Source organism: Arctopsyche grandis, chromosome 10, assembly GCF_051622035.1.
Source record: "Arctopsyche grandis isolate Sample6627 chromosome 10, ASM5162203v2, whole genome shotgun sequence".
Classification (NCBI taxonomy): Eukaryota; Metazoa; Arthropoda; class Insecta; order Trichoptera; family Hydropsychidae; genus Arctopsyche; species Arctopsyche grandis.
The window spans coordinates 16282312-16299388 of NC_135364.1; the positions used below are offsets into that span (position 1 = coordinate 16282312).

At 34.7% G+C, this 17077-nt stretch overlaps 3 protein-coding genes across 5 annotated transcripts; all 3 read right to left on the bottom strand.

Moving 5' to 3' along the window:
* Positions 1–348: 348 nt before the first annotated feature.
* eIF4A (eukaryotic translation initiation factor 4A) lies at positions 349–6257 on the bottom strand. 3 transcript variants are annotated; one of them, XM_077439936.1, is made up of 9 exons: positions 5965–6257; positions 5749–5843; positions 5181–5568; positions 2510–2724; positions 2289–2436; positions 2079–2210; positions 1776–1999; positions 1501–1689; positions 349–1049 (listed from the first exon to the last, which is right to left on the bottom strand). In XM_077439936.1, exons 2-8 carry the CDS (start codon positions 5766–5768, stop codon positions 1545–1547), a joined length of 1272 nt encoding a protein of 423 aa, XP_077296062.1. In that variant the 5' UTR covers positions 5769–5843; positions 5965–6257; the 3' UTR covers positions 349–1049; positions 1501–1544. The 3 variants fall into 3 exon arrangements, with proteins under 3 accessions (XP_077296062.1, XP_077296063.1, XP_077296064.1); XM_077439937.1 differs by lacking the exon at positions 5965–6257 and having other exon boundaries at positions 5749–5888; XM_077439938.1 differs by lacking the exon at positions 349–1049 and having other exon boundaries at positions 1088–1689.
* A 4559-nt stretch (positions 6258–10816) lies between these two features.
* LOC143918188 (activating signal cointegrator 1 complex subunit 1-like) lies at positions 10817–13552 on the bottom strand. The gene is made up of 8 exons (XM_077439943.1): positions 13397–13552; positions 12510–12590; positions 12103–12211; positions 11891–12023; positions 11698–11826; positions 11472–11629; positions 11214–11386; positions 10817–11137 (listed from the first exon to the last, which is right to left on the bottom strand). The coding sequence occupies exons 2-8, from the start codon at positions 12535–12537 to the stop codon at positions 10899–10901; spliced, it is 969 nt and encodes a 322-aa protein (XP_077296069.1). The 5' UTR covers positions 12538–12590; positions 13397–13552; the 3' UTR covers positions 10817–10898.
* On the bottom strand, positions 12902–16852 carry LOC143918187 (activating signal cointegrator 1 complex subunit 1-like). The gene is made up of 7 exons (XM_077439940.1): positions 16656–16852; positions 16326–16434; positions 16123–16255; positions 15923–16051; positions 15697–15854; positions 15438–15610; positions 12902–15365 (listed from the first exon to the last, which is right to left on the bottom strand). The coding sequence occupies exons 1-7, from the start codon at positions 16753–16755 to the stop codon at positions 15124–15126; spliced, it is 1044 nt and encodes a 347-aa protein (XP_077296066.1). The 5' UTR covers positions 16756–16852; the 3' UTR covers positions 12902–15123.
* Positions 16853–17077: the final 225 nt, after the last annotated feature.

A 17077-nucleotide genomic window follows, 5' to 3' on the forward strand; every position in this document is an offset into this window, starting at 1 on the left:
TGCGAACCAAAAATTTCCAGAAGTTCACCTGCAACAATTTTTTTTACGAAAATAATGAATAAATATATGTAAATATATAGCCCGCTTTACTCGAGAGTACAAGTATACACGCACACAGTCAAATGTCTAGACGCGAGACAGAGCATAGCGCGAAACCATAGATTTGTGTTAAGCATTCAAAGAGTTAATCATCTACAACACTTGGGACTCCATTGGAATCTGCATACATACTCCCACATTATTATTTTACAAACCTCCTTTTCGTTTCATTAATTAAATGCTTCAAATATTTCTGATATAAACCATATCAATATTCTTCCCATACAAATTAAAACCACTGAACTTATTGACAAAAAATATATATAAATACGGAATTAGCAAATAAGGCCTTTAAATCATTCTGGGACAGTTTCACAAATCTCAAATTTAATATGTAAACTTCATATGTTCATGAATAAAAAAAAATATTAACAAGCAACCAAAATGGGTAATAATAATGTTGAATTCGCTCATGTGTATACTCCCATCAATCGTAAGGCAAAACATGTAAAATAAAAACAAAAAATAAAATGTATTGAAAAACAGTACAACTTATTCTAACTGGATTGTTTGTTTATCCAACTAGATGAAGTTTATTTTTAGTGAGTCTTCAAATGCTTATATTTTGGAAATGAGTCGTACATTGGGCACGTATTTATGTATTTAATTGTGTAATATGTACATATGTATGTTTTAAATTAAAGTATAATAAAAATATTAAACTAAAAGTTTGAATTTGTTTAAGTTACCGAAAAAAATGGATTAAATTTCAAGTATATTTTTATTATGTACCGAATCAATTACATTTATACATACTGGTATGGTTGTTACATTTGTGTACGTACAATCACAAAGTACTGCATACATAATTATAACATAGTAAATACAAAAAGCTTGGTGTTAACCGTAAATTCACTCGATTCTGAGACGTAATGAATTCCGATAACTAAAATTGTATATTATAAAATTTGTTCATGATTGAATAGTTCCAAGATGACGAGCCATATATTCTGTAACAAAATGGGAAAATGAATAAATAACACTCGAAACAGGAATGAATCAAAATATTTATTTTGAATGTTGTTTAAAGTATTATAAAACAAAAGCCAAATGTACATTACATTACATTCTCACTATTTATTCTATATTACTGAAAATATCAAAAATATGCAGAATGGGACAAAATATCACAAGAAAATACCCAATTGAATTCATAATTTCTAGCTTCATATCAAATAATACAAAGCGATACCGAATGTAAAACACAAATGTAGAAAACGAGCACTAAATAGTTGAAAATCTGTATTGATATTTCAATTACATACGTTATATAAAATAATTTATATACTATTTTGTGAATGAATAAAGTTATTCAACATTGTAATGTAACTATGGAAAATTATTTATTACAAAAATAATGTGGCGAGAATACGTGTGGTAAAAGCAAGAGCTTCGACTCACAGGTTCTTGAATGGCTGCATCGCACAAGAAGCCATTTGACAAAATTAGAAAAGATTAGCGACATCGTTCGGCATCTCATCGATGCGCGTAGTGTAGAAGGCTTCCAGATCTTTGAGTGCCCGCTTATCGTCACTTGTGATGAAGTTAATAGCAACACCTTTACGACCGAATCGACCACCACGACCAATTCTGAAAAAATCATCATAATTTTATATTCATTGATAAACACTAGCATTCATTCTAAGCACAAACACATAAGTAAACTAGTGACCCACCTGTGAATGTAGTTCTCACGATTTGAAGGTAAATCATAATTGATGACCAATGAAACTTGTTGGACATCAATACCCCTAGCTAGCAAATCAGTAGTAATAAGGATACGAGACGATCCGGAACGGAACTGCTTCATGATGGTATCTCTCTCTTTCTGGTCCATATCACCATGCATAGAGGACACCGTGAAGTCCCTGGCGTGTAAACTTTCAGTTAACCAATCGACCTGCAAAAAATACAAATCGTATCGATCCTCTCATCGAAACTTGAACCTAATAACGAACGTCTCCAAACGATATTTTTACCTTACGACGGGTATTGCAAAATATTACTGCCTGTGTTATAGATACCGTTTCGTACAAATCACACAGAGTGTCTAATTTCCATTCCTCCCGCTCTACTGATATATAAAATTGCTTTATACCTTCCAGTGTTAACTGTAATAAGGATACAAACATTAAAAACACGCTAAAAACCAAAGTAATATGATAACTATGAAAGGGAAACGACATTACTTCATCTTTCTTAACGAGAATTGAGATAGGATCTCTCATAAAACATTTTGAGACTTCCATTACGTCATCTGGCATTGTAGCAGATAAAAGAATAACTTGAACCTGCGCAGGCAACATTTTAAAGACATCGTGAATCTGTTCCTTGAAACTAAAACAAAAAAAAGTTAAATCTTGTATCTTCACTACATTTAGAAATAAGAAAACGGTTGGTAAATGCTTACCCTCTTGACAACATCTCGTCGGCTTCATCAAGAACGAAGAGTTTGATAGTGCTGGGGCGCAGAGCCCTTCGGGTCATCATATCGTACACTCTACCGGGTGTGCCGACGACTACATGAACTCCCATCTCCAATTTACGCATATCATCACGCACATTGGTTCCACCAATACATGCGTGGCATTCTACGTTCATGAAATCTCCGAGAGCAGTCACCACCTATTCGAAGATAAATTATGCATTATGCACATGTGTTAATGTATACATTACGCTCGACGACAGACACAACACAAATACATATATTACAAGACAACAACAAAATAAGAATAATTTTATTTGCGACAAACACATGTGTTTGCAAATTGATAGGTTATGTGTAATATTGTGTTGAGTCATCAAGCTCTGTTCACGTGAATTACCAGCGCTAGAAAGTATGACATGGCGAAATCCCTGACCAGTTTATTTGAAATCTTAATCATAGCACACCCTCATGTACCTATTGTAGTATATATATGCATTGATGAATTATACTATGAAGACATAACCTATTTGGAAAACGAATTATTGAATTTCTTCTAAATATTGATACAACATATGAGCTTATCATTAGGGTCAAAGTCTGACATTCCAACATGCAATATTTAATGACTCACAACGCAAAATTATACAGTTAGGGTCATCACAACATTTTCTTTGGAAGCTAAAATTAATGTAACAAAGAAGTTTGTGATATATTGTTTTACATAAAATCGTTACTTGGTTGTAAATCGCTATGCATCAAGTTACACGTTTTGTTATGTGATGAAGCACGTTTGTTTATTGACTAAAAATAATCACTAACAAAATGTTTATGATGTCGATAACATTTTATGCTATAAAGCAAAGTTAATATTCTGCATATTTTGAAAGGTATGAAAACAAGATGGTGCTGGATACAAATATACAGCGAGTGTTAACACCTTTTTAATAAACTTTGAAAAAACTATTCATTATTTGTATTGGTCATTGACTCAACTGATTTGTAAACTGTTTCTGATTCCTGAATTAATTTAAGCAACGATAAAAAAAAAATGCCATTGATGTACTGACTGAAACTGTTCTGGCTAGAATTAGGCAGTTGATGGATGCTTTTCAAATAACAATAGACCAATCAGTGTTCAAAGCAGAAGTTATAAAAAAAAGCATGGTTTTTCTAAAAAAAAAATTGACAATGGTGGACCTTTCTTTCGTTGTATGAAAAGCATTCACCAAACACTGATTTTTAGTGATTACAGTTAGTACTTAATTTAACAGTAAACGGAAAGCTAATGATGTTTTCAGTGTAAGCTTGTAGTAGTTGCTTTAATTGGACATAACATTCATCATTCATGAAGAGATGACTAATGTAATAAATATCTTAGAGATACAAGATTTATCGCTAGATAGAGGTTTCAACAGTTCCAAAGGGTAAAGCATACATTGGAACTACAAATGATACATCTGCTCATCAATAGATCTACATTCAGAATTGGATTTGCAAACTATAGTAGGGCCTTTAAGTATAGTATAGGGCTCTAACGTGAGTGGAGTAATTTCTAGCTTAGCCTAACTCTGCTCAACCTGCTAGGGTTAAATTCTATAGTTGAAGCTCTACCGCAAAAAGAATGAGAGTTTCAACCACTTCCTTTCACTCCTGCATGTAGTAGTTTTCTAGCTAATTTTTCTCTATTGATGTTCTTCATTAATTACTATGAATCATTGATAGTAACTCTCCGATACAAAGACCATTCAGTGAGATATTTACCAAGAGATAAATTGCTTTTTTGGAGAATCTTTTGTCGATCTCAGAAATATGACTGATTATATTGTGATCTTGATTGTATATTGTAACTGATTATATCCATCAGTTGGGAGACAAGATACTCGTCGCCAAAAAGATCACCTCACCAATCCCTTATATCACCAAACGACATATATTCAGTGGACCTCCAGTTCTTTGTCTTTTAGCTCCACTTGCAGTAGAGTCCTAGCTAAATATTTAATATTCTTTTGCAAAAAACGAATGAACAGCAGAACCAGCACTGACAAAGCAAATATTTTCACAAAAATGGCATTCAACCTGAAAGTATCGAGATGCACATGGCAAAATGTAAACCATTAATCGATTGCAAAAGCTTCATGCTGTTACAACCATAAAAGTAGAATGCATAGAATGGTCATTGTTAAGAAAAGTATCGTCTAAAAGCGAGCCATCGAAGAGAGACAAAGTTTAGCAAACAATGAACAAACTCTGCCGCGCAGACTTTTTGTAGCAACATTTTTGGAGGCTGAGAGCGATTCTATGCATTCTACTTGTATGGTTACAACATATAAACGGACACGCAGTTTTGAAATGTGATAATACTTGATATTCAAAAATTATATCTACGTTCCAAAAAAAAATCTTAATGGCGTAAAATTCAGTAGCAACTCGTCCATAGGAACATGTATGCTTTGCATTTAGATATTCGTTATTGTTTCAAGTTGTAAATGTATACAAATGAGATTTTTCCGTAATTTTTCTGGGGGTTCTGTGGCGTCGCAGATCCTATGCACGAGTCGGTATTGGTAAAAATATAACCTCAAAAAAGAAGGAACATAAATGAAAGAGCTGAGTACATGTAAGCTGTTTATGAACGGACAAGCAACCAACTGACCTTGGTGATCTGCTGCACGAGTTCCCTAGTGGGAGCCATGACGAGCGCCTGGCATTCGCGCCTGGAAGGGTCGATCTGCTGCAGGATGCTGATGGAGAAGGTGGCCGTCTTGCCGGTACCGGACTGCGCCTGCGCGATCACGTCGTGGCCTCGAACGCACGGCATGATGGCGCGCTGCTGGATGGCCGACGGCTTCTCGAATCCGTACGCGTAGATGCCGCGCAGCAGGTTCTCGTTGAGGTTCATGTCGTCGAAGTTGTCGAGCACCTCGTGCCAGTTGGTGTCGATGAAGCCGTCGGGCTCCACCACCGGCCCGTCGTAAGCCTTCTTCTCCGCGGGCGGCGCCGCCGGGGGCCCATTGTTGGTCTCCCCTGCCCAATCTTCACCTCTGCAACACAACGCACATGCTTACTACACAACCGCCTCTACCACTGCACCACGCAACCGCCATCTTGGCACGTGGGGCGCGCGCTCCGGACGCCGCCCCCCGCCCCCCGCCGCCCCGCCCGGCACTCGGCCGAGGGGGGCGCCGAGGGGCCGGCGATCGGCTGCGGAGCGCCAAACTTACCTTCGCTCGGCCGTGAACATGTCTCAGCAATGACTGCCAAACAAAAAGGAAGTTCGACGAAAGCCTTGCCGCACTCTTTCCGTACGGGAACTCGCCTGTCGACAAATTACGGCATTTAGACACTTTTTTGGCTTGGAAAAATTCCAATTTTTATTTTAAATATATGCATTATTTAATTTATTTTATTTCTGGAAGATTAAATTAATGCGTACTTACTTCGACTCGTGTTCTATGGAAGGGTGCCGAAGAACAATAAGCGCACGTTTGCCGGCCTACACTCGACGCGCTTTCGCACACTATTCGCTTGGTTATTCGCCTTCACACGTTTTGCAATTTCGTTTACGAAAGCCGTATGAGTCAACGAAATGAAATTTCGATTTAAATGGAAACACTCGTCGTTCTTATATATCAATAATAACATACATATAATCTTTATTTGCGAATTTTCGACGAATGCGATGTAGAAATTTCCTTTTACGGGTAAATGCGTCGTAGATAAATAGATGTGTAAGTACGCTGTGCTCGCGTCCCAAATGCATACATACTTTAAAAATGTAGAAACAAATGGTTTGATGATATTGATTACAACGCAAAGTGAATGAGGGCATCAACACCGACAATATTACTTACAATATTTTTATTTATTTTTATTTCTCCTTATGTACATTTTTATGTACTACTAGTGTTGGGCCCGTTGATTTCAACGGGTGGTTTCGAAAAGGAATTGAAACTCGAATAAAAATAAAGTTGAAGATATTGAATCGACTGGTTTCGGAAAGAAATTGATGCACGAATGACAAATTACGAAGTGATTACGAATTACGAATTACGTTTTGTGCATCGCCGACCCCCCGTCGCCTTTGCCCCCAGCGCCCCCGATGCCTCCGTCGCACCGGGGCCTTCGGTCCCAGCGCCGCCGACGCCTCCGGCGCCCCCAGCGCCCCCAACGCCCCCGATGCCTTCGGCACCCCAGGGGCTTTGCCCCCAGCGTCACCGACGCCTCCGGCGCCCCCAGCGCCGCCGACGCCTCCGGCAGCCCCAACACCCCCGATGCCTTCGGCACCCCGGGGGCTTCGCCCCCAGCGCCCCCGATGCCTTCAGCATCCCGGGGGCTTCACCCCTAGCGCCACCGCCGCCTCCGGCGCCCCCAGCGCCCTGATATCTTCGGCACCCCGGGGGCTTCGCCCCCAGCGCCACCGACGCCTCCGACGCCCCCAACACCCCCGATGCCTTCGGCACCGCGGGGGCTTTACCCCCAGCGCCCCCGGCGCCTTTGGCGCCCCCAGCACTCCCAAAGCCTTCGGCTCCCCGGGGGCTTCGCCCCCAGCGCCCCCGGCGCCACCGACGCCTCCTCAAAATTGAAAAATATGAAAAATATATAAAAAAACTGAAAAAAAATGAAAAATATGAAAAAATGAAAAAAATGAAAATAATGAAAACTGAAAAAATGAAAAAAATTAAAAAACTGAAAAAACTGAAAAAAATGAAAAAACTGAAAAACTGAAAAAAATGAAAAACTGAAAAAATATGAAAAAAATGAAAACTATGAAAAAAAAAAAAATTTGTTCCCCATACTGGTTGACGGTTGATCGTCCATCACATACAAATATACAAACAAATATATATATTTAGCGTCTGTTTTTATATATAGTACTAGTGTTGGGCCCGTTGATTTCAACGGGTGGTTTCGAAAAGGAATTGAAACTTGAAAATTGAAATAAAAATAAAGTTAAAGATATTGAATCGACTGGTTTCGGAAAGAAATTGATGCACGAATGACAAATTACGAAGTGATTACGAATTACGTTTTGTGCATCGCCGACCCCCCGACGCCTTTGCCCCCAGCGCCCCCGATGCCTCCGTCACTCCGGGGCCTTCGGCCTCAGCGCCATCGACGCCTCCGGCGCCCCCAGCACCCCCGATGCCTTCGGCGACCCGGGGGCTTTGCCCCCAGCGCCGCCGACGCCTCAGGCGCCCCCAACACCCCCGATGCCTTCGGCACCCCGGGGGCTTCGCCCTCAGCGCCGGCGACGCCTCCGGCGCCCCCAGCACCCCCAATGCCTTCGGCACCCCGGGGGCTTCGCCCACAGCGCCCCCGGCGCCACCGACACACAAAAATGAAAAATATGAAAAAAATTAAAAAAATGAAAAAACTGAAAAAATTAAAAAAAATTAAAAAAATCAAAAAACTGAAAAAATGAAAAAAATGAAAAAAATGAAAAAAATGAAAATTATGAAAAAAAAGAAAATTATGAAAAAAATGAAAAAAATTAAAAAAAATTAAAAAAATTAAAAAAACTGAAAAAATGAAAAAAATGAAAATTATGAAAAAAAAGAAAATTATGAAAAAAAAGAAAATTATGAAAAAAATGAAAAAAATTAAAAAAAATGAAAAAAATGAAAAAAATTAAAAAAACTGAAAAAACCTGAAAAAAAACTGAAAAATATGAAAAAAATGAAAAATATGAAGAAAAAAAAAATTTTGTTCCCCATACTGGTTGATGGTTGATCGTCCGTCACATATATATGTACAAATATACAAATATACAAATATACAAATATATATATTTAGCGACAGTCCGTTTTTATGAAACTAAGAATGTGATTTTTGGATTTCATTTTTGATTTTTACACTTTTGTACATTTATTCATTTTCTTACGTATTATTTTTCTTTTGTTTTGTTTTTTTTTTATTTTTATTTTTTCATTTTATGTATTTTATTTTTTATTTTTCTGTTTTTCATAATCAAATGTAGGCCATTGTGACGCATTAGGTTCTTCCTGTAAAGCCACAATGGTCCAAAACTACTATAAATAAATAAATAAATTACTGTCGACGGCCCCAATCTCGTAAAAATAATAATAAAAATCTTGTAAAAAAACATTCACGCAATATCATTTGCGCAGTTTTCTGTACATTGAATTTTCGTGCGCCGGAAGATCCGCGCACGCGATTTTCGTAGCGGCAGTTATCCTAGTAGCGATTCACTTTTGCGACGTAACCTGTTTATGAACCAAATATATGTACAATGCAATATGTTAGGAAAATTTTAAACACTATGAAACTGCAACGTAACTTATCAGCGGTAAGCGGATTATTTCGAACGTTGCAATCGCGCACACGATAATCGTTGCCACGAATACGGAATATCTGGCACTCGAGTTCTCGTAGTATGATAGTTCGCGTAATAGCTATCGATGGATGGAATTTTTGGGTGCCAGATGTTCCGTGATCGAGATTTTAGTGACGTGTGTGAGATCGCTTTGTTCGGAATAATCACGGAACCCCAATCAGCTAATAATTCCAGTCACATCTAGGGCTGTCAGGCAACCCGATTGTACCTTTCGGGAGAGCTAAGAATCTGGGTTCCAAATAAACTTCTTACTACAATTGAAATGGAAGAATATATTTTGATCAGTATTTATTTACTAATCGATCAGTAATTTTTAGACAAAAATGATCAGTATTATATTATATATAAAATCTGGTTAGTAAAAAATACTAAAATGTTAGTAGAAAATTGAACATATGTAAGTATATTTTTAAAATGGTAAACGGACTACTAGTCATATGTGAACCAGTCACAGGACAATCCGTCACGAGAAAACTGGTTGACCGATTTTAGGGTGTGACCAGTTTTTTCGTGACCAGTTTTAAGGTGTGACCAGTTTTAGTGTGACGGGTGATCACGTGTGACCAATCTAGAGCGACCGGTTGTCCTGTGACCGCTTCACATTTGACTAGTAATCACCGAACCGTATACTCACAGGTCACGTGTGTTTCGGAAGATTCCTAGATATAATAGGGAAGGAAAAAACTCCGAAATGCCACCACTGTGAAAATGAGAAGATGATCGAAGAACATTAAAAAATGTATTCGACAAAGAAGAACTGATGCCAAGTAACATGATTTTCCACATGCTGGATAGTGCAACTACCTGGTCGGCGTGGGAAGCTTTTGCTTCGACAGTAATGAAGATAAAAGAAGCCGCAGAGAGAACCCGAGTATTTGAAGGTAGAACAGTAAATGGTTAAGACAAATCTGCTTCCTCGTAGTAAAACATGAAAATGTGTCTGGGAAGCGGAGGAATCACGGAGGTGGGGTTTAGTCGGTAAAAATCCGACACTATCCTCAAATGCGGGCTGGAGGGTGTCCATTGAAGACTAGTGTTGTGCCCGTTGAAATTTCAACGGGTGGTTTCGGAAACAAATTGATACATGATTTAAAATAAAGTTACAATACATACGTTTAGTAATAATTAATCGGAATCGGAACTTAAACAGAAATCGGAAACTAAAACAGAAATCACCGAACCTAAAACAACCGACGAATCGAATCTAACAGCCGCCCTCGTCGTCGCCGCCCCTAGACGGCGTGGCCAGGAAATTGTGATATGTATATGTACATACCTATTTACCCAATGAGTCGAAATTTCAACAGAATTTGGATGGAGTGGGGAGAGATTTATTTGATGAATTTGTTGTATTAATAATTAAGTTATTATTTCTAATTGACATTATTATTTATTATATTATATTATATTATTTTATTTTACATATATACCAGGAAGGCCTTACAGGTAAATCCCAATGCGCCTTCCTGGCCAATTACAAATAAAAATGCAGCATTTTTATTATAAATCGTTGAATTGCGAGACACTGAAAAAACTCGCAAATTAACGAGACATCTATGAATAAATAAATTTATATTGTACATCAATCAAATTTCAAATAGTGGTGACATAGTAGGTAGGAAGGATTTTTAGCCAATTTTTTTTTCCGGGAACCGTTTCAACAATGAAATCAGAGAAAATTGGCAAACTCTGATAGGAAACGATCAACCTGGAGTCACAAATCCAGGTCTGACCAACAGCATACTCTGAAAAATTCATTTTCATTCAGGGATAGAACCCGACACCTTCTTGATGGTAAGCAGAAGCTTAACGTCCGAGCTATGCTGCTGGCTAGATCGTAAATGAGCAATGAGTCGAAATTTTAACAGAATTTTGATTGAGTGGGGAGAGATTTAATTGATGAATTTGTTGCATTAATAATTAAGTTATGATTTGTAATTGACATTATTATTTATTAGATCGCAAATGAGCAACAATTAACAAAAAATAAAAAATCTTATAAAAACAAATTACACATTATTTTGTAGACACAATTGAAGATGATTTATAATATCCATTTTCATCTATTGCCTGCATTTGGGACAGATGTATTTCTTTTATTTCTATTGTTCCAAAATAATGATCTGAATAAGTTTCCAATATTGAAGATGCATCGAATGGTATGCATCTTTTATTGGAAGATTTGCCTTTTAATCGGTTTGAAGATTTCATGAAAGTTACGTGGAGTTTTATGTTTTTTTTGAATGACCCAAGTCCTGGAAACATAAATGAATTATTTATAAATTTTCGAAAAAGTATTTCGATAAAAAAAAGCAAGTAATATACACGCACCTTTGTGTGAGAAGAAAGTGGATAATTGTTCAGCCATATTTTTCAATGTACCACTATCATTTTGATTTTTTTCTTTTATGTTTCCATATAAAACATATGACGATTTTGGATTCTTGTTCATTGAAGAGACTCCAATAATCTCAGCCTCGATTGTTTTTTTTTTTAAAATTGGACTGTAAAATATGTAAAAAAATTTAAAATCACGGTACTCTTAATAAATATTGACATATCATTAGTACAATGGACAATTGCACTGACTCGATTATTTTTGTTTTTGCATCATGCAATAGTTCATTCGCCAAAATTTGCTCATCATTATCCAATAGCCACATGACAAATAATGTTATATGTAACTTTTTAGGTGATATGAACAATACTTCATCAACACCTTGTGGTGGATTTTCTAATATTTTATCCTAGAATAAAGTTAAAATTTGATTTTAATCTTAATAATAAACATTTTATCATAAATTTAAAGATGTACCCTGAAATTGTTGAAATTTGTAACAAGATCGTCAGAATTTGTCGGAATAGATAGAAAAAGAGTTGGCCTTTGTTTTTTCCTAGCCGCTATAACAATCATATTTATTTCTTTGGCTGCTGCGGCTACGTTCTGAAAATTATTGACAATGAAAATATTCCCAACATTATATTTATCAATTGATTTAATATTTTACTTTTTCTTCCGGTCCCGTTATGATAATGTCTCCTTTTTGGCCACGTGAGGGAACTTTGATATCAGTTTTAGTTTCATTCATTATTCTTTTTATTACACATCCCTTAGATCCAATTATATAACCAAAATAATATCTGTAAAGTTTTATACATACATACAAATGTATAATTCATAAAAATAAAAATAGTCTCAATAGAAAGTATTTTATATTACAAAGGAATTTGTAAAGATGTTTTTATTCCCCCATTATTACATGTGACAATTTCAAAATTGGCAGCATCATGATCGAGCTCGTCATCAGGTGTCGTAGTTTTATCATCACCTGAGAATAAAGTATACATATATTGTAACATTCTGAAAAGCATTTTATAATCATTGTATAAGAAAATATGTAGTTGTTGTACTTTGACAATATGTATAACGTATATTCAAATATTTTAAATTGAATATTCAATATTATAAGATGCTAAAGGAGGAAATAAGTTAGTTTATTATAAATTTGCAGGATTTAATCAATCTTAAAAATAGTTAATATTTAAAAACTATATTTACAAGTATATATTTTATATTTAAAAACTATATTTACAAGTATATATTTTATATTTAAAAACTATACTTACAAGTCAAATATTCTTCTTCCTTTCTCATTTTTGTCTGATGGTCGTTTATCCTACAGCACCTTACGTATAGCCAAACTAATTCTAGTGAAATTTTAGTTATCAAAAAGTTATGAAATTTCAATATCTGGTGAAACACCAATATCTTATTTTATTTGGAAAATTGACAGTTTATTAAATTACATAGATTGATAATAAAAACATAATTATTTTAAGTAAAACCATTAAGAATTTTCACATATAGGTAAAAAAAATAAAAACTTTAACATTTAAAATAAAAAACAAAAATAATAATAGAGTAAGATAATTAGAGAAAACAAAAAGAAAAAATAGAAATAACAATATAATAAAAATATCAAAATAATAAGAATAATAAAACGACAACAATATGATAAAAATAATATATAATAAAAACAAAAAAATACAATAAATACATCAAAATAAAAATTCACAATCACAATTGTAAATTTTCAATTAAGTTAATCATCGAAAAACAAATTTGCAACAATCACTCTATATTTGGAAAGCGAAAGCTGACGGATATGGCCTAAAGCAGAGGTTCCCATAGTGGTCTGTACGGACCCCCGGGGGTCCGTGAGGACTGCCAGGGGGTCCCTGACTGGAAGAAAAAAATGGGGGTCCACGGACCGGAATCAATGGATTCAAATTTAATCGAAATAATGCGGGTTTAAATACACATTACAAGAAGAATTGATTGGATTAAAATTTATTATTTTATGTAAGAATTTTATTATGTTTTGATTTGTTCATTTTCATTAAAAAAAAATCAATAAAGATAAGAATAAAAAATATACATATTTTTTTTTTACAATTGTCCACTATACAAAAAAACCTATCAGTGTGTTCATATTTGTATTTAAAAAAATTACAAAATTTCACTATTAGGCATCCTGGGGGAGGGGGTCCACGAAAGATAAAATACTGGGCTAGGTGTCCACGGGGAAAATAAGTTTGGGAACCTATGGCCTAAACAAATCGGTAATCATGTAGAATAGCGATGTCCGTTTTGACGTAACAATCCAAAATGGGCGCCACGAAGTATTGCCAGTGCAATAAAAAACCACTTGAATTTCTCCAGAATAATAATTTTTTGGGCTCATAAACGAATATACGCGCATTCGTTTTTGGCTCACCAAGCCAACTTTTTGGATCCAAATTGCATATTAAAATCGTTGAAAATATGTGGATGCGAGCGAAACGAAAGCTGAAACGTAGGTTTGGTACAACTCGTAGATTATTTACATCGTTACTTATTTACTTCGTTACCAGCAGCGTGGCTCGGTCGTTAAGCTTCTGCTTAACACTGAGAGGCGCCGAGTTCGATCCCTTGAGCTGACCTCGATTGAAAAGAATTTTTCTGAGTATATCTGTAATGCTGCTGGTCAGATCAGGATTTGTGACTCCTGGTTGATCGTTTCCTATCAGAGTTTGCCAATTTTCTCTGATTTCATTGTTGAAACGATTCCCGATTAAAAATTGGCTAAAAATCCTTCCTACCCACTATGTCACCACTATTTGAGTATGATTAATGTAAATATTACAATAAAAATGTATGTACAATTCATAGATGTCTCGTTAATTGTCGAGTTTAAGTCAGTGTCTCGTAATTTAGCGACTTATATAATAAAAAATGCTGTATTGTTTGTAATTTGGCCAGGAAGGCGCATTGGGGTTTACCTGTAATGCCTTCCTGGTATGAAAAAAAAAAAAAAAAAATTATTTACATTCGATTCTTAACCAATGTACTTGGAAGTGTTTCTGACGGTAATTGGAGAGAATTAGCCCGCCTTTACACAGATTAGACCGGCACTGCGCCTGCGCTGGGTACTAGGCTCAGTGTTGTATGGGTGAGTATGCACTGTTTCACCCGGGACGTGTGAAACAGTGCATACCCAGCCATACAACACTGAGATTAGTACCCGGAGCAGGCACGACTGCTGGTCTAATCATTAATTCAACCAATTTTTTATTGCACTGGCAATACTGCTGTGGCGATCATTTTGGATCTTACGTGAAAACAGACACTGTCACTATTCTACATGTTTACTAACAAATCTATTTGAAATTATTTTCATGAAACGAGGCCAATCCAAAACAAGTTTGATAAAATTTATGAATTGTATTTTTAAATATTTCGGAGTTAATATTCTTGGCGATAGTCTATATTGCAAAATAAAAGACAAAGGGGCACTTTTAGAATATAAATAAATCTAAAGGACAGAGCAGTGAAATAAAGGACTTATGGTCAGGGTACCTTTACGTTTCCATAAAAGATACACGATTTAATTAGAATCCAACATCACCCTTATCTTCTGTAAATAAAATTAATACATTTTATTTCATTGTTTGCCTGATAAAAATCCTGTGTTAATTTACATACATATGATATTACGTTGATATGGATGGTATGTATATACCTATTTACCTAATGAGTCGAAATTTTAACAGAATTTTGATTGAGTGGGGAGAGATTTAATTGATGAATTTGTTACATTAATAATTAAGTTATTATTTGTAATTGACATTATTATTTATTAGATCGCAAATGAGCAACAATTAACAAAAAATAAAAAATCTTATAAAAACAAATTACACATTATTTTGTAGACACAATTGAAGATGATTTATAATATCCATTTTCATCTATTGTGTGCATTTGGGACAGATGTATTTCTTTTATTTCTATCTTCCCAAAATAATGATCTGAATAAGTTTCCAAAATAGAAGATGCATCGAATGGTATGCGTTTGTTATTTGAAGGTTCGCTATCTTTTAATCGGTTTGAAGAATTCATGAAAGTTATGTGGAGTTTTATGGTTTGTTTGGATGATTCAAATCCTGGAAACATAAATAAATTATTTCTAAATCTTTCATTAGATTTCAGAAAAAAAACAAATAATATAAACACACCTTTGCTAGAGAAAAAATCAGATAATTGTTCAGCCACATTTTTCAATATACCACGGTCATTTAGATTTTTTTCTTTTATTTCACCATATAGAACGTATGTAGATTTTGGATCATCGTTCATTGAAGAGACTCCAACAATCTCAGCCTCGATTGTATTTTTTTTAAAAATGGGACTGTAAAATATGTAAAAAAAATTTAAAATCACGGTACTCTTAATAAATATTGACATATCATTAGAACAATGGACAATTGCACTCACTCGATAATTTTTGTTTTTGCATCATGTAATAGTTCTGTTACCAAAATTCGTTCATCATTGTCCATTAGACACATAACAAATAACGTTAAATGTAACTTTTTAGGTGATGTGAACAATACTTCATCAACACCTTGTGGTGGATTTTCTAATATTTTATCCTAGAATAAAGTTAAAATTTGATTTTAATCTTAATAATAAACATTTTATCATAAATTTAAAGATGTACCCTGAAATTGTTGAAATTTGTAACAAGATCGTCAGAATTTGTCGGAATAGATAGAAAATGAGTTGGCCTTTGTTTTTTCCTAGCCGCTATAACAATCATATTTATTCTTCTGGCTGCTGCGGCTACGTTCTGAAAATTATCGACAGTGAAAATATTCCCAAGATTATGTTTCTCAATTGATTTCATATTTAATATTTTACTTTTTTTTCCGGTCCCATTATGACAATGTCACCTTTTTTGCCACGTGGGGGCATTTTGATATCAGTTTTAGTTTCATTCATTATTCTTTTCAATACAAATCCTTTAGATCCAATTATATGACCAAAATAATATCTGCAAAGTTTTTTTATAAGTTGAATTCATGAAAATAATAACAGTGTCAATAAATAGAATTTTATATTACAAAGCAATTTGTAATGATGTTTTTATTCTCCCATTATTACATGTAACGAATTCAAAATTTTCAGCATCATCATCATTATCGTCATCAGGTGTCGCAGTTTTATCATCATCTAAGAAAAACAATGTATAATATTGTAAAATTCTGATAAGCATTATTATTACAATTTATAGATAATGATTTTTTATAAGAAAATAGTTTTGACAATATATGTATGTAGTAATACGTTCTGTTTTGAATATTAATATAATATCAATATTGTAAGATGTTAAAGGAGGAGAAAAGTTAGCTATAAATTTGAATAGACTTTGAAAATAGTTTTATTATATTTACAAGTCAAATATTCTTCATCCTTTCTCATTTCCGCCTGATGATCGTTTATCCTATGGCACCTTCCGTCTAGCCAAACTAAATCTGGTGAAGTCACATCCATTATCTCAGTTGCCGAACAGACACCAAGATTTGGAAAACGTCAACTGACAGATTTGGCCTAAGCAAATGTATTTGAAATTATTTTCATGAAATGAGGTCTCAAAATAAAATTAAATAATTTTTTAAATCACAAATTATGCAGATTTTAAAAGTCATTATTAATGGGGCTCAAAATGTTTAATATTCAAATATTAGGTTTTTATTTGTAATACATATTTTTTACACCCTTTTTCTTTCACTTTTCGATTTTTAAACATTTCTTCTATTGAATATTAGTGTTTTAAAAATAGTTGATTGAACATTAATTTAATCATTCACGTTTG

Bases quoted from the DNA above. Each gene is read 5' to 3' on its own strand.
- LOC143918187 (XM_077439940.1), bottom strand. From the start codon at position 16,755: ATGGATGTGACTTCACCAGATTTAGTTTGGCTAGACGGAAGGTGCCAT. The intron at 16,052-16,122 runs GTAAAATATTAA...GATAATTTTCAG, and splicing joins TAATGGGACCGGAAAAAAAA to AACGTAGCCGCAGCAGCCAG. The intron at 15,611-15,696 runs GTGAGTGCAATT...CATATTTTACAG, and splicing joins GCAAAAACAAAAATTATCGA to TCCCATTTTTAAAAAAAATA.
- LOC143918188 (XM_077439943.1), bottom strand. From the start codon at position 12,537: ATGAGAAAGGAAGAAGAATATTTGACTT. The intron at 11,630-11,697 runs GTACATCTTTAA...ACTTTATTCTAG, and splicing joins CAAATTTCAACAATTTCAGG to GATAAAATATTAGAAAATCC. The intron at 11,387-11,471 runs GTCAGTGCAATT...CATATTTTACAG, and splicing joins GCAAAAACAAAAATAATCGA to TCCAATTTTAAAAAAAAAAA.
- eIF4A (XM_077439936.1), bottom strand. From the start codon at position 5,768: ATGTTCACGGCCGAGCGAAG. The intron at 2,211-2,288 runs GTAATGTCGTTT...TCCTTATTACAG, and splicing joins TTCTCGTTAAGAAAGATGAA to TTAACACTGGAAGGTATAAA. The intron at 1,690-1,775 runs GTGGGTCACTAG...TGATTTTTTCAG, and splicing joins CGTGAGAACTACATTCACAG to AATTGGTCGTGGTGGTCGAT.